Source organism: Bidens hawaiensis, unplaced genomic scaffold, assembly GCF_021521415.1.
Source record: "Bidens hawaiensis isolate Kalapana, Puna unplaced genomic scaffold, B.hawaiensis_p1.1 tig00025239_1, whole genome shotgun sequence".
NCBI lineage: Eukaryota > Viridiplantae > Streptophyta > Magnoliopsida > Asterales > Asteraceae > Bidens > Bidens hawaiensis.
In genome coordinates this window covers 144,838-161,690 of record NW_027494030.1, presented here as the reverse complement: position 1 = coordinate 161,690, position 16,853 = coordinate 144,838, and the positions used below count along the sequence as shown (strand labels likewise).

Below are 16,853 nucleotides of genomic sequence, written 5' to 3'. Positions count from 1 at the left end.
GTTCAACTAATTTCTTTTCCCATATTGAACTACGGTAACCAGTGACAATTTCAACACAATCTGAAACACAACAATGCCCAACAATAACCGGCATTTTCGTGTCATGCCTAACCCATTTAATAAAAAAACACACTTTCATTATGTCATACCTATTCGTTTATAACACACTTGTCCCATTTTAACACATTTACAACTTAAATACTCCGAGGAGTGTAAATAAGCCAAACTACTCGTGAGCTACTCGAGATCAACTCATTAAAAACTCAAATTAAACCAAGCTTAAACAAGCTTTTGGAGCTTAAGAATTACAGTTATAAACCAGCTGAGCTTGAGCATAAAGAAGCTTGGGCTCAAGTCGTATACACCCCTAATTACTATCCGTCTACCCCTTGGTCACATGATTATAACCGTCTAGGACACGCTCTGATTAAACAATTCAACTGATCAACCTGTAAACCCGACATGATTAAACAATCGATAATAATATTTTGCTTGATGACATTTCCTATAAACCTTTTTTATTAAACACTTTAACCTAGGCTATTCAAAAAGCTCACGGCTTGAAGCTCGGCTTGTGGCTCGTTCGATAAAAACTCGTATAAAACTAGCTAAAAAAACTTGATTTGAAACAACTACACCTAACTGGCTCATTTTTGGAACTAAGCCGAGCTCGACCTAAGCTCGGCTCGGGTCATGGCTCGGCTCGTTGGCTCAACCATATGCTCGCTTTACTTCAAGCTCAAGCTCGAGCCAAGCTGCCTCGTTTGATTTTGAGCTCGAGCTTGAACCCGAACCCACCCTGGCTCGACTTGTGAACAGCTTGGTAAAACGAGCCTATGATCGAGCCAATGAGCCGAGCCATGACCCAAGCCGAACTTAGGTCGAGCTCGGCTCAGTTCAAAAAACGAGCCAGCTCAGCTCAGCTCAGCTCAGGTCGTTTCAAATCAAGTTATTTTTAACTAGTTTTATTCAAACTTTTATTGAACAAATTACGAGCCCAAGATTCGAACCGCCAACTTTTTAATAACCCTACACTTTAACCCCATAATAATAATAATAATAATATCCCCTCTCTCTAAACACAGTCTTTGTTTCTCTCGTCGTCTGTTGAGCCGCACTATTACTTCTACTTCTACTGTACAATACATGCTCCTGCTTCTTCATATCTCTAGGGTTTCATCTTCATCTCCATATTTCATCACTTATTAGTCGCCTTACTTCAATCATCCACCATCACTTCCATTCAATCCAATCCACATACCTAGGGTTTATTAACCAACCTGGATTCTGTTATCCGGTCAGTCTCTATGTGCCGTTGGTTTATCGGCTTCGTCGATTAGCTTTCGATTCAATTGATTCCAATTGTAATGGCATTGGGCGATTTGATGGAATCTAGGTTTTCGCTCTCGAATCACCTCGACCGGTATTCGAATTCGAATCATATCAATTTGAATTCAACTGTTGTTGTAGTGGATGCTAATACTAATAATAATGATAATAATAATAATAATTGTAATAATGATGATGATAATATTAGGGATAGGGATTCTTCTTCGGGATCGGTAGTGCAGAGGGTGGGGGATTATGGTAGTAGTAGTAATATGGATAGGGAGGATTCGGAGACGACGCCGCTAGTTAATAGTAGTAATCAACCGCCGGCTACTAGCATGGCGTATTTGCCGCAGAATGTTGTGTTGACAGAGCTTAGACATGAGGCGTTTGAGGCGTGTATGCCGTCTGGTCCGGCGGAAAGTGGTTTGGTGTCGAAATGGCGGCCTAAGGACCGGGTAATTCGTCGTTTTTTTGCGTTTTAATTTTTGCATTTTAATGATTGTATATGATCAGTATCTCGATAGTAGGTGTCTTTTTAGTTAATAAGATATGTGCTTGCAGGTTATGTCCAACTTAATATGATATTAGTGTTGGATATTAGGGAAAGTGGTCTCATTTTGTTGTTTTTTTTATCACAAGGGGTTGCTTTTTTATTAAAGATATATGCTTGCAGGCTTGCAGCTTATTTTGTATTAAACTTAACTTGTTAGTTTCAAACTTATTTGCAGAAGGTTGTGTTTTTGTAATGCTAAATCAGGCGAATTACTATGTTCAAATCAACTGTTTTTGTAATGCTTGTAGCTTATTTTTTTGTTTTGTTGCATTTTTTTATAATCAGGAGTTGCTTTTTTAGTGAACAAGATATATGCTTGCAGGTTATTTCCAACTTAGTATGATATTAGTGTTGGATATTAGAGAAAAGTGGTCTCATTTTGTTGTTTACTTTATAATCAGGGGCTGCTTTTTTAGTAAGATATATGCTTGCAGCTTATTTTGTATTGAACTTAACCTGTTAGTTTCCAATTTAGTATGCTATTAGGGTTGGATATTAGGCAAAAGTGGTATCATTTTGTTAGTTAGGATTCACATGATTGTAAAGCTGTTCATTTTTAGAGATATGAAGAAGGTTATGTTTTTGTAGTGGTAAATCAGGCAACTTTATGTGTTCAAATTAACTGTGTCAGTAGCAGAAATATTATTATTTAGGTGCTTGCAATGAGTGTGTAATCATGTGATCACAAGATTAGTTCTTTTCATATGATTATTCTTTACACTGGGGGTAGTCGAATGTTTTTTTTTCTTTTGGGAAAAGGCCGAAGCCTGGCAAACATTTATTAGGTGGTAGGATAGTTGTTGCCTTATATTGTGGCTTTAGTAATGAATAACTTCACGAAAGACATGTGAGATGATGTTTAATGATATAATCTTTTTTCTGATGAATACATGTTGATTAATGAGATAGATGTTAGGTTTAGACGTGAATGTTATGGAGAAACACCTTGGGATCTAAGTATGTTAAGAGCATTCACATCTCATTTCTTTTGTTTACCATTTTTTATATAATTTAGGGAAAGCTTTATCTGACACTAGATCCCACTCCCAAAATGTGGATCAAGTTTAGGGACTCACTTTCTATTCCCCTTATTTAGGGACTCACTATCCACTCCCAAAACCACTCATTATATTTTCTATGAGTGGTTTTGATTGGAAGAAAGAGAAAAGTAACAAAAAAAGAATAAAGAAGTGTTATTTAATTGAATAGACTCATAGAGATTGACATGGGGAATGAGATGTTGGATGCTTTTAAAAGATGAACACATATTAGGCACTGTTGTCAATATCGAAGATAGCAAGCACTATAGCGCGCTATGTTGCGAAACGGGAGTTCCCCGCAATCTAATGTATAGCTACTGAAAAGCATGAAAATAGTGACTGTTTTTTTTGTTTGCTTTTTAATGTATTTTTTCCGACCAGATTCCACCAATCTCTACCGTAAAAAAAGTTTCATGAATGAAAACCCTATTTATTTATTTTTTTAAAATTTGCTACTAGTTTATCGCTAAACATGATATAGCGGGCACTATTCCATCACTGTCACTACTTAGCACATTGGTAGCTTGTCGCTATTGACCGCTATTCTCTATTGACAACTATGACATTAGGGATAAATGTAAGTATTAAAAGTTGTTTAAGGTGTCACACTGGCTATAAGATAGGTTACTCTGGTTTTGCTAAAAATTCTGAAAAAAATTCATGTAGTTGACTGCCTATTATTTTTTATAGGCATTTTAGTAACATTTAATAATCAGACTACATTGTTAAGTCACTGCTCTTGGTTTTGCTCACATTTTAGATTATTTGTATTACCAACCTTGAATATGTACAAATCAAAATTCAAAAGTAAAGGTTTCTTCGACAAGTAAAGTTTACATTAAATATCTGCTTTTTTATCACTTGTGTAATTAGATTTAGTTTTTGATTTGAATTGCAGATGAAAACAGGATGTGTTGCACTTGTGTTATGTTTGAATATTAGCGTGGACCCACCTGATGTTATAAAGATTTCACCTTGTGCCAGAATGGAGTGCTGGATAGGTATATCTATAATGTTCATGTTTCTTCTTTTTGTTGCTTTTAAATGTCTATTATTCTAATTTATTTTCATTTTTATATTCAGACCCATTCTCTATGGCGCCACAAAAAGCACTTGAAACGATTGGGAAGACATTAAATATTCAGTATGAAAGGTGGCAACCTAAGGTGAGCGATTATTGCTTAATTACAGTTTACACCATATATCAATCACAAATATCTATACAACTGCCATCTTAACTTAACTGAACATTGAAACAGGCCAGATACAAATGTCAATTAGACCCGACAGTGGAAGAAGTGAAGAAACTCTGTACCACATGTCGAAAATATGCAAAATCTGAAAGGGTCTTATTTCATTATAATGGTCATGGTGTACCTAAGCCAACTGCCAATGGTGAAATATGGTTTTTTAACAGGGTAATATATATTTTTATTTTTTGAGTTTTTTTATGCCCTTGTTAGTTTTGCTAGACTAATCTTTTCCTTTTGTGTTGTAGAGTTATACACAGTATATACCTTTACCGATCAGCGACCTGGATTCGTGGTTGAAGACTCCATCAATATATGTGTTTGACTGTTCGGCTGCAGGGATGATAGTCAATGCCTTCATTGAGGTATCATATATTTGCTAAATTTTAACATCATTTATATTTTATTCTATTCTAAATTTTTTATTGTATTAAATTTGTAGCTTCAAGATTGTACTCCATCAAGTTCTTCAGGAACTTCACCACGTGACTGTATTTTACTCGCAGCTTGTGAAGCACATGAGACCTTACCACAAAGTCATGAGTTTCCTGCTGATGTGTTTACTTCTTGCCTTACAACCCCTATTAAGATTGCATTAAGATGGTAAATACTCTTTCAAATCATTCTGTTATTTCCAAAATAATCAAGTTAAGGGGCGAAAATGGGTTTGGGTCAAAATTGTTGGCTCAGATCTTGATTGATAAACACAAGCAAGTTCATGACTCTTTCATAGTATTGAATAAACTTTCACGCCAATTACATGAACTTTAATCTTTTATATATGCTAAATAACTTCCTAAACATACCTAATACCTAGGACTGTAAACAGCTAGGTAAACGTGCAATTAAATCAAGCAATTTAACTGATAAGCACAACTGATAAGTTAAACCTATCTTTCAAACTTTATTACGGTTTAGCCATTCAACATTCACATAAGAACCCTAGTTGGATCATGTGTGAATTTTTGAATGGCTAAAATCTAAGAATCTTGAAAGATAGGCTTAGTTATTATTAGCCATGCTTATTTTAATTTGTTTGATTAAATAGATGGTTAGGTCCATGTATTGGTGTGAAAGTTTGTTCAATAAAAAGAAAGAGCCGTGATCTTGGCTTGATCACAAAATCCAGTAAACATTAACTGATAACAGATAAACATAACTAATAAACTAAACCTATCTTTTAAACTTCTTATGGTTTAGCCCTTCAACATTCACACATTAACTAATTAGGATTAACTTCCAATAAAAACATGCATTGTTTGCCGGTAGTTGGTTAGAGAGGTGGAAAAAGTTCAAAATGGGTTTCGATTAAAAGTTCAAAAAAAGTTGAATTTGGTATGCGTTGATACGGGCCCGGTTGGGTTGACTTTGTATGCTCAAAAAGTTACATAATATTAATACATGACTCACTTGATTCATGGTACACACTGATCTTATGATAGCATTTAACTCTCCAGGTTTTGCACCCGTTCTTTGCTACACGAGTCGCTTGATTATTCACTTATTGACCGAATCCCCGGCCGTCAAACCGACCGTAAAACACTGCTTGGTGAGCTGAACTGGATTTTTACTGCAGTTACGGATACAATTGCCTGGAATGTTCTGCCACATGGTATTGATGTGATAAGAATACTCTTATTATGTTACTGGCTTTCTTTTCAAGCACTTGATTTTAATAAATTTTTATTCTTTGCAGATTTATTTCAGAGGTTATTCAGACAAGATCTGTTGGTTGCAAGTTTGTTTCGAAACTTTTTACTTGCTGAGAGAATTATGCGGTCTGCAAATTGTTCACCTGTTTCTTATCCAATGTTGCCTCCAACGCATCAGCATCATATGTGGTAGGCACATGCATTTATTTACACCGTCACATTATGCTGCTCTTTAAAAAAATGAAAGGCATGTTGGTAATTTTTTTTATTAATATAGTTATGGCTTTCTGATCATGTAAATTGCAGGGATGCATGGGATATGGCTGCTGAAATCTGTCTTTCTCAGCTTCCAACATTGCTGGAGGACCCTAATGCAGAGTTTCAGGTATGCAATTTGCATAACTAAGTTGCTTTTAGTTAAATTTGCATAAACTTGTTAATTAATTTTTAATCTGGTACTTTCTTTTTTGGGTCAGCCGAGTCCTTTTTTCACAGAACAGTTGAAAGCATTTGAAGTGTGGCTCACTCATGGTTCTGAACATAAGAAACCGCCTGAGCAGTTGCCTATTGTTCTCCAGGTATCTAAAATTTGAATGAAGTAATATAGCTAGAAGCTAATTATTCACTTTTGAAAATGATGACTGATAAAAATGTGTTACCGTTTAGGTTTTACTCAGTCAATGCCATAGATCTCATGCACTTGTGCTTCTTGGAAAATTTCTTGATATGGGTCCATGGGCTGTTGATTTGGTAGGCTGTTTTATCTTAAAAGAAATAATCTTCATTGGCGTGTGACAATTTATTAATGGTATTTTTAAATATATATTTTTTAATTATAGGCTTTATCAGTTGGAATCTTTCCATATGTTTTGAAGCTATTGCAGACGACTACACCTGAACTTAGACAAATTCTTGTGTTCATCTGGACAAAGATCCTAGCACTTGATAAGGTAACTAAAAGCTGTTGAGGTCATTTTAGTGATAGAGTATAGAGTAGAGACAGAAGGTAGGCATATTATTGATCATATATTGGTGTGCTACAAAGATAATGAACTAACTACTCATATTTAAGAGGAGAGAAACACAAGTGTGTTAGATAAAACTATATATTACTAACTCTTATAACTAACTCCTCTTAACTAAATAGAGTCAACATAAGTCAAAGATCACTCTAATAGGAACTTATAATGATTGGTGGGTTGGATAACATGCCAAAACGGCTAATCTTCCTTCAATATTGCATGTCAAAACGGCTAATCTTTCTTCAATATTTAATATGTCAAATATGGTTTAGTTTATATTACTGATTAATATCCATAATAATTAAAACTTTTAAGTTAACATTTAGATAGACGAATCAACCCATTCATAAGTAAACATGCTGAAATTGCCATCTTTGTATTTCTTTTCGTATAGCATGATAGTGTTGACTGAAGTCAAATTCTTTTGATCTGGCAGTCATGCCAGGTGGATCTGGTGAAGGATGGAGGCCACACATATTTCATCAGGTTTTTGGATAGTGTTGAAGCATATCCCGAACAACGAGCCATGGCTGCATTTGTTTTAACCGTCATTGTTGATGGGCACAGAAAGGGTCAAGAAGCTTGTATTGAAGCTAACCTAATTCACGTGTGTTTAAAACATCTTCAAAGTGGTTCAGTCCCCAATGACACTCAAACCGAACCACTGTTTTTACAGTGGCTATGTCTTTGTTTGGGAAAACTTTGGGAAGATTTCACAGAAGCACAAATTATAGGCCTGCAGTCTAATGCTCCTGCTGTATTTTCACCTCTACTTTCTGAGCCACAACCTGAGGTTTGCTAATCATTACACTTTGTAGATGTTTTTTTGTGTTCCGTTTTAGTAGTACTCATTATGTACCATTTTTGTTATTTAAGTTTGGTTTGGGAAAAGCTTTACACAATAGTAACCAAGATTTCCAACTCTTCCACTAAAGTCATTTAGTACCTCTAAAGCTAATTGACTTTCATTAGGTATTCCAGTCTTGTATTATTATTTTTTTTAATAAATGTTAGATTTTTAAAATTTAATCAAGGCAAATGTAACATGCATGAATCTTTATTACTGTTTTATGATTACTTTTTACAAATCAACTTGAAATATGTGAATTTTTTCTAACCAAGTGTATAATTGTTTAATTTAAGTCAAATTGGAAAAGAATAATCACTTATTATTGAACAAGATCCATATATGTTTCATTTGCCTCGCTTGATTTTAATTTTTTTTACATTTACAAAAAAAGTGCAATATTGGAACACTTAATAAAAGTTGAGTGATTTTAGAGGGACAAAAATTTTGAGTGACTTACGTGAGACATTTGGGAAACATGGTAACTATTCTGTAGAGTTACCCTAAATTTATAACACTGCCAATTTGGCCATTTGGTTACATGGTAAATTGTTAAGTCAGTTATAATGACTTTAATGAAAAAATAGGTTCACTTTTTATTGATGTGTCAATAAGGTTTCTTTTAAATGCACATGTAGACCACAATGCCAACAAATAAATTTAAGAGGTTATGTGTTAACCAAGAGACTAAATTGCAACGGTTTTACAAGCTTAATGACTAAAATGACACAAGATAAGTACCAGTTTTAAAATCTAACACTTTAAAATGTACACCGCTATATATAACAAAAGTTTCTTGGATAATTTCAATTGTTGTTTTTTTTCTTTTAATGGTTAGAAAAAAGTTATATTTTCTTCAGGTCAGAGCTTCTGCTGTATTTGCATTGGGCACTTTACTTGATGTTGGATTTGATTCATCTCGGGAAGTTGGAGATGATGAACGTGATGATGATGAAAAAGCTGGGGCTGAAATTAGTATTGTTAAAAGCCTTTTGAGTGTTATTTCAGATGGAAGCCCATTAGTTAGGGCTGAGTTGGCAGTAGGTATGCTTTGTTGTTTCAGATGAAAGCCCATTAATATTGTTTCGAATAAATTATTAACGCTCAAACCGAATTTACAGCTCTTGCGCGGTTCGCTTTCGGCCACAATCGAAACCTGAAAGCTATAGCTGCAACGTATTGGAAACCGCAGCCGAGTTCTTTTCCTTTTACAGTTAGGAATTCAGTTAGCGGTTACAATACTCCAACTCAGTATTCTCAAATTGGCCTGTTGTCACGGGTTGGTGGTGACAGCCAATCAGTTACGAGGGACGGGCGGGCTTCATCCAGCAGCCCACTTGCTACATCTGGTGTTATGCACGGGTCACCACTTTCTGATGACTCATCACAGCACTCGGATCCCGGGAGTTTAAACGATTGTATCACAAACGGACCGGCTAATCATGCAAAACCTAGACAGTTAGACAACGCGTTGTATACACAATGTGTATCTGCCATGTGCACGTTAGCAAAAGACCCGTCACCGCGGATTTCGAGTATGGGCCGACGGGTACTTTCCATGATTGGAATCGAACAAGTGGTGACGAAGTCAGCTAAAGCTGCCACTGGCGGTCAACGGGTGGGAGAGTCAACAGCTGCCAACAGTCTAGCTGGATTAGCCCGTTCATCTTCTTGGTTTGATATGAATGGAGGTACTTTTAATGTTAATTGTTACACATGCCCTAGTTGAGATCATAACTAGGCCTGTAAACGAACCAAATGAATACGAATGGGGCATGCCTGTGTTCGTTCGCTTATTTAAACGACAGAGGTTTCTTGTTCGTGTTTGTTAATGTTCATTCGTTAATAGTAAAAACACACGTTAATAGTACAAACACACGGTTCATGAACACAAATGAACAAATATTACTGAACATGGATGATTGAACACGGACAAGAATAACTGAGAAAACACCAATTAAAAGTGCAGGTGAATATAAATATGTTGGGGCTAAAAAGTTGATAAAACTAGACTCAATTATAACGGGTGATATTTTAATTTAACAAAACTAGACTAAGTTGTTATGGGCCTAATAATTTAAATGAATACATTAACAAACAAACACAAACTAAAGAACGCAGACAAACCTTCGAACATAAACGAACCAGAGCATTGTTCACGTTCATTCGTTTATCGGAACAAACAAAAAGTTCTGTTTTTTCTTCATTCGTTTATTAAATAAGCGCACATAAACGAATTTCCTGCCAAACGGTTCATGAACGATTTACTGAATTTTTGGTTCGTTTACAGGCCTAGTAATAATCTGTGTTTGAATGGTGTTTCAAGTTATAGTGGACCAAGTTTAAAAGTTAAAATATTTTTGTATGTGTGTTAGGAACAGGTCATCTACCGTTGACTTTTAGAACACCTCCAGTTAGCCCTCCAAGACCGAGTTACTTGACAGGGATGCGAAGGGTTTGTTCTCTTGAATTCAGACCACATTTAATGGACTCGGGTCTAGCCGACCCACTTTTGGGTTCACACGCTGGCCCTTGTTCATCAGATCGCAGTTTTCTTCCTCAGTCAACTATTTATAACTGGAGCTGCAGCCATTTTTCGAAACCGCTTCTTACAGCAAACGAAGACACTGATGAAATTGATATCAAACGTGAAGAAAGGGAAAGAATTGTCTTTGAAAACATCACAAGATGCCAACGCTCATGTGGGTCCCAGAAAACAATTAATTTTATGGTCTATAACTTCCATCTTTAGTTGACTGACTCTATAGTTTATAACTTTATATGTTTTTCAGCTGGTACGAATCTGCATAATCCAATTGCTCGATGGGATACGAAATTTGAAAGCGGCGCTAGAACGTCTTTGCTTCAGCCTTTTTCTCCGATAGTCGTTGCTGCAGATGAGGGTGAATGTATCAGGTCTGCCAACTATATTTTTGTTTTGTTTCTAATACTTGGATTGCATTTTATAACATATGATGAGTATCAAAAATGATATCAAACTCTAATATATGTTTTTGAAAGGTAGAATTAAGTGGATGAAAGCATCAAATCTTTTTAAGATGATTTTTGTTTCTTTAAAGTAAAAAGTCTGAATAAATTTCCCAATTGTTCCACTAAAGCCACTCAGTATTTTTGTCCCTCTAAGGTCACTCAACTTTTGTTAGGTGTTTCAATTGTATGTTTTTTTTTATAAATGCTAAAATGTTTTAAAAGTTTAAGTTAGGCAAATGAAACATATGTGAATCACTTTTTAATATTGAAGATTCGTATGTGTTTCGTTTGTCGTAACATAAAAAATTTAAACATTTTTAAATAATACAATACTATTTGAACACCTAATGAAGTCGCGGTGACAAAAAAGGTTTTGAGTGACTTCAGTGGATCACTTGAGAAACTTGGCTGTGAAGTTTTTCTCTTTATTTTATTTTTGATTGTAGTGAATGTTTATAAGGTTTTGAAAAAGAAAACTAATAAAACGTTCTATTGGTTAGATTAAACACATGAATTAATATAGGCCAAATTCTAAGATCTTTATTATTTCTAATCTGTCCTAATATTTATTCGAAGTTTATCGAAATCTCATTATCCAATTACAAAATAAAACCAAAAGGTTATCTAGAAATTACATTAGGATAATCTTAGAACTCCTAAAATAATTTCCAACACTTTCCTAGATTTGGTCATATATTGATGTAGTCTTTGAGGTAGTCGAGGATTGAACTAGAACTCCTAAAATAAGTTCCAACACTTCCTAGATTTGGCTATATATTGATGTCGTCTTTGAGGTAGTCGAGAATCGAACCTGGAGAAACTCCTTGGAGTTCTTATGTTACTTTGACTTACCACTCGGCTACACTTAAGTTTGCTAATCATGATTAAATATGTTATGCTTATTCATTATTCTTATCTTCCCACCCAAACTAAATACATAAGATTATAAAATGTTTTAAGATCAAAGATGTGAAAATCTGTCTAGATATTGTGTTTTCTTCTTCCATATTGTTTTATCTTCGATGCACTAAAAATAATTAAAAGCAAGAAATTTGGTAAGCTGATCAAAGTTAATTTCCTTATTTTGTCCAATAATTATAACTAATTTATTTACATTACATGCATTTCCTTTATAACAAAAATTTAAATTTGGTTTCCATATTAGTGTTTATTTTATTCTACTTTAAGTTTGTTAATTCATTTGATTCTTACTTAAAAACATTCACTAATTCATGGTCTTATTTCTTTCTAGAGTATGGAATTACGAGGAAGCAACATTATTAAACAGTTTCAATAACCATGAATATCCGGATAAAGGGATATCAAAACTTTGTTTGGTGAACGAGCTCGATGAAAGCTTACTGCTTGTAGCCTCAAGTAAGTTATCGTATCGTCTTTTCTTTTCCTTTCCAATATTCTAACTAAGTCTATCAATTTGGTTAACGCAGGTGATGGAAATGTGCGAATATGGAAAGATTACATTTCTAGAGGCAAACAAAAACTAGTAACCGCATTTTCTTCGATTCATGGTCATAGACCCGGTGTCAGGAGCATTAATGCTGTAGTGGACTGGCAGCAGCAGTCTGGCTATATGGTAATCAACTTAATTAAAATACTATTTTTTTCCACTCAAATTTTATAAAAGTTATTTTTTATTGTAGTATGCATCTGGTGATATTTCATCAACTATGGTATGGGATTTGGATAAAGAGCAACTTTTAACTTCTATACCTCTTGCATCAGATTGCACCATTTCAGCATTGGTACATTTTATTATTTTATTTTTAATTATATTTTTATTTTTGTCATGACTGGTTTGTAATTTTGCTTTTTTTTTTTAAATTTTAGGCTGCTTCTCAAGTTCACGGGGGTCAATTTACAGCTGGCTTTGTGGACGGTTCTGTTAGATTATATGATATTAGAACGCCTGATGGGTAATGCTATAGTTTTTTTTTTTTTGTAATTTCTAGCCATGTGTCAGTAAGCTTGTAAACGAACCGAAAAAACAAACAGAGCATGTTCGTTTAACTTTAACTGAACAAACAATAGAACATGAAACTGGGTTTTCTTGTTTGTGAGTCGTTCGTTAAAAAAGATTTTTCATGTTCGTTCGTTAACAGTATAATGAACAGTTCACGAAGGTAAATGAACGAACATAATTGAGCTAAAACTAGTTAAAAGTAAGTAATGTGAAGAGCAATGTGTTGGACCTAAAACGTTTTTAAAACTAGATAGTTGTAATGGGCCAAAATATTATAAAATGAATATATTAACGAATGTAAACTGAAGATCTTTAACAAACTTAAGCTAACAAACATAAATGAACATAAACGAATTTTTTATAAACAAACGCTCACGAACATTAATGAACGGACAATATGCGTGTTCATGCTTGTTTGTTTATTAAGTAAATGAACTTCCCGTTAATTCGAACTGTTCTCTGAACATTTGGTTTGTTTATAGGCCTATAGATGTGAGTTAAAAGTTTGATGTTAGTTGTTTATATGCAATTATTTTGCTAAATTTCTAATCGTTTTACTTGATTCAGGCTTGTTTGTGTTACCCGACCCCACACCCGAGCCGGTGGTATAATCGAACGTGTTGTGGGAATCGGTTTTCAACCGGGACTTGATCCAGCAAAGGTAAAAAGCGAAACTTGCTACTTTTTTTTAATTGCTTTATTGCTAAACTAAATTACAATCTTTTGTCATTTTAGATTGTGAGTGCATCTCAAGCAGGAGACATTCAATTCTTAGATATCAGAAACCAAAGTGATTCCTACTTAACCATCGAAGCACACCGTGGCTCATTAACCGCATTAGCCATACACCGGCATGCACCTCTTATAGCTAGTGGCTCAGCCAAACAACTCATAAAAGTCTTCAATCTTGAAGGTGAACAATTAGGCACCATTCGCTACTCGCCAACTTTCATGGCCCAAAAAATCGGGCCCGTTAGCTGTCTAGCTTTCCACCCGTACCAAATATTATTAGCAGCCGGTGCTTTTGACTCGTGTGTTTCCATATATGCCGATGAAATCTCGCCACCACGTTAAACGTAATCCCACATTCTGGCCCGAATTCAAGGGCTACGTATAGCCGCCCGGTTTCCAATTTCCATCAAGCAGGCTCGTGGGCTGCTTTTGAAATATATATAATACGATTCGTTTAAGCCTCCAAGAAGGCGGTTGGTGAGACAATGAAGTGTATTTGGTGGAGGCTTTCAGGAAATAAGTTGATGATATATAGGTATAAAGATGGTGTAAATATTTATTTATTTTATTTTCTTTGAATATTGTTTTTCTTTTGTTTAGTGTGCTTTTACAGTCTTGTTTTCTCAAATTTGTAAAAAATGTCTCGTTCATCTCATGTTTTAAGATCTTTTGTGTTTATATATAATTGAAATTTGTATTGAATGTCTTTAGGGCTGTAAGTGAACTAAACGTTCAGCGAACTGTTCATGAATTGCTTGACGCTAAGTTTGTTTATGTGGTTATTTTAGTGATTAGTTAATATACATGATTTAAATTAGGATTTATTATTTTATATAATTGTGTGCAACATCTGTAAATAGCAACAAGATCTTCTATTTAATAGGCAAAACTATATAATATAATGTTATAGTAAACCTATGAAACCCGCTGTACCATGTGAAGAGGTAGGTCCCAGCAGAGCCCAGTTGGACCCGCAAGACTCACCTTAAACAGGGACGTCTGCGCAGAAACCAACTGGATCCGCAGGACCAACCATGCTCAGAGACGTGACGTCCTTACGCGCAGTACGCAAGCTGGTCCCGCAGGAAATGCCTCCCAATGGTGAAGGACTCCGCCTGTCCCCGCAGCCTCGGATACAAGCCATTAGGGAAGGCCACCCGCGCAGCAAGGCTACACGCACAAGGCACTTAGCTCTCAATCGTTCAGTGTCACCTGAAGGAATGAGCGAAGCCGGGAACAATCCCGCACAAGGGCGGGAGGGGGAATACTCCCGCCCAAATAAGCCAGTCCGTACGATACGGGAAGATCTTCTGTACTGTACCTGACGAGGTATGGGAAAAAGATCTGACTAAAGATACGACAGCTTATAGACAACAGTATGGCGAGCAGCATGCTCCTACACTGTATGTCACTATTAGCCGCTGCCTACTCACCAACTCTTGTCATACCACGTGCGTAGCTGACAGTTGGTGGAAAAGGAATAGTATACAGCAGGCCTGGTCGCTATCAGCCGCTACCTACCCACCAACTACCAGCAGGGCATGTGCGTAGGCTACTGTTGGTGGAACAGGAACACTGTTGCAGCCGGCCATACCTCCTTGGAAACCTACCTTCGGCTATAAATACCACAAATGGTATGACCATCTCATCTTATCATATTATCATCATATTATACCTGATATCTGCTCTAGCAATCTCTTAATATACATTTATATTTAAAGAGCAATCTAGTCTGATTCTCACGCCGGAGGGTGGTCACAAGGAGGAACCCCCCTTCTCAGTGACGAGCTCACGGTGTCTGTTTTGCAGGTTATCAGAAGAACCATCTTTGCCGGGTCTAACCCCTCGTGGGAAACATCTATCTAACCCCCAGGTTACCCGTAATCTGGCCGGGGTCCGGTTAGTGTTTCTTCATTGGCGCCATCCGTGCATAAAGCTAGAACTACATTTTTCTCCAGTTTTTTCAAACTTCTACAAAGATGGTTAGAGAAATTCCGGTAACCACGACCCCAGCTACTGGGGGGAATACCGGTAACACAGTTTTTACAAACACTACCCCGGTTACCCAAGCCGGGGCAAGTGAAGTAAATTTTACGAACACTACCCCAGTTACTCATGCTGGGGCAAGTGCAGTAAATGATCGCCTACTGGGATCCACGGATACCCAGGTTGAGAAACGAAGACTCCCCCGCCAAACTCTCGATGAAGTCAAGGCATGGGCGGAGGCACGACAAAAGGAATTCCAGGCCGAGTTGAACGAACGCTTGCGTTCCGTACAACAGGCCGAAGAATTCGAATACTGGGAGGATGACTCGGAGGAATCCGACTCCGACGCGAACCCTCGCCATAGGGCAAAAGGGAAGCGTAAGGAAATGGAATCCCAACCGAAAAGGCATTTTGGACAAGCCTTCAAACCAAAAAGCACAGGTGGAAGTCCACGAGACTTCTCCAAAACGTTCAGACCAAACGTTGCAAATGCAGGAACGTCCAAGTTTGCAAGGGACATTGCGGAAGCAATCGCCCCAAAGAGTGCCAAACAAATGCCTAACATAGGCACATATGACGGCATATCTGATCCAGACGATCATTTGAACAGGTTCATAGCAGGGGCAACCGTCAGCAATTGGACGGAACCCACGTGGTGCTACATGTTCCAAATGACGCTTGTTGGGGCTGCTAGAGCTTGGTTTGATCGTCTACCGGTCAACCACATCTACGACTGGGCAGACTTCCAGCAGAAGTTTAGCCAACACTTCAGCCAGCAACGGAAGTATACCGAGGAGCAATGGACAATCCTCAAATGCATACGAGAAGAAGATGAATCTCTGCCAAACTTCATCACTCGCTTCAACTCAAAGAAGCTAAGTTTGGGCAATATCAGCGAAGATCTTGTTCGCGCAGCCTTCATCCAGGGCGCGCATGACCCAGAGCTCATCCGCACCCTAACGGGTAAAGATGGCATGCCATCCACATGGGATGCCATCATGACAGCAGCAAAACGCTATGCGGAAACGGAGAAGCAACTGGGTAGAGATCTCCCACAGAGCACAAACCTCTACACTCAGAAGACGAGAGAAGACAATGTCCTCACCGCCCGATTAAATAAAAAGCGGAAGCTAGGCATTTGGCAGTCAAGGGTAAACTTTGACACCTCATCCGGCTTGCAACATCGATTGGGCGGAAGGGATAATGTACAGCCGCACCGAAACTCCAGATGGACGCCACTCACCAAAAGCGTCACTGAGATATTCGCCACTGAAGAGCTCCCGTGGCCAAAGCCTCCAATAATCCGACATCGTCACGATGCTGATCGGAGCAAATACTGTGACTTTCACAAGACAAAAGGCCACAACACTGAAGAATGCATAGACGTAAAAGACATGGTCGAAGCATTTGTCAGAGATGGGACGCTCGCGCACCTCGTGGCGCAATAAAGGCTGAGCAGGCGGGTGC

The 16,853-nt window shown here is 37.1% G+C and overlaps 1 protein-coding gene across 1 annotated transcript; it reads left to right on the top strand.

The window, feature by feature from the left end:
* Nucleotides 1-1,367: 1,367 nt before the first annotated feature.
* Nucleotides 1,368-14,032, top strand: LOC143571249 (regulatory-associated protein of TOR 1-like). Its single transcript, XM_077056731.1, has 23 exons — nucleotides 1,368-1,787; nucleotides 3,824-3,926; nucleotides 4,009-4,091; nucleotides 4,185-4,343; nucleotides 4,424-4,540; nucleotides 4,618-4,778; nucleotides 5,633-5,787; nucleotides 5,872-6,016; nucleotides 6,134-6,212; nucleotides 6,304-6,405; nucleotides 6,494-6,577; nucleotides 6,667-6,777; nucleotides 7,286-7,642; nucleotides 8,557-8,740; nucleotides 8,818-9,387; nucleotides 10,072-10,398; nucleotides 10,489-10,612; nucleotides 11,940-12,064; nucleotides 12,136-12,281; nucleotides 12,349-12,450; nucleotides 12,536-12,621; nucleotides 13,236-13,329; nucleotides 13,404-14,032. Exons 1-23 carry the CDS (start codon nucleotides 1,368-1,370, stop codon nucleotides 13,740-13,742), a joined length of 4,173 nt encoding a protein of 1,390 aa, XP_076912846.1. The 3' UTR covers nucleotides 13,743-14,032.
* The last annotated feature ends 2,821 nt before the right edge of the window (nucleotides 14,033-16,853 follow it).

Bases quoted from the DNA above. Each gene is read 5' to 3' on its own strand.
- LOC143571249 (XM_077056731.1), top strand. From the start codon at position 1,368: ATGGCATTGGGCGATTTGATGGAATCTAGGTTTTCGCTCTCGAATCAC. The intron at 12,282-12,348 runs GTAATCAACTTA...TTTTTATTGTAG, and splicing joins AGCAGCAGTCTGGCTATATG to TATGCATCTGGTGATATTTC. The intron at 12,622-13,235 runs GTAATGCTATAG...TACTTGATTCAG, and splicing joins GATATTAGAACGCCTGATGG to GCTTGTTTGTGTTACCCGAC.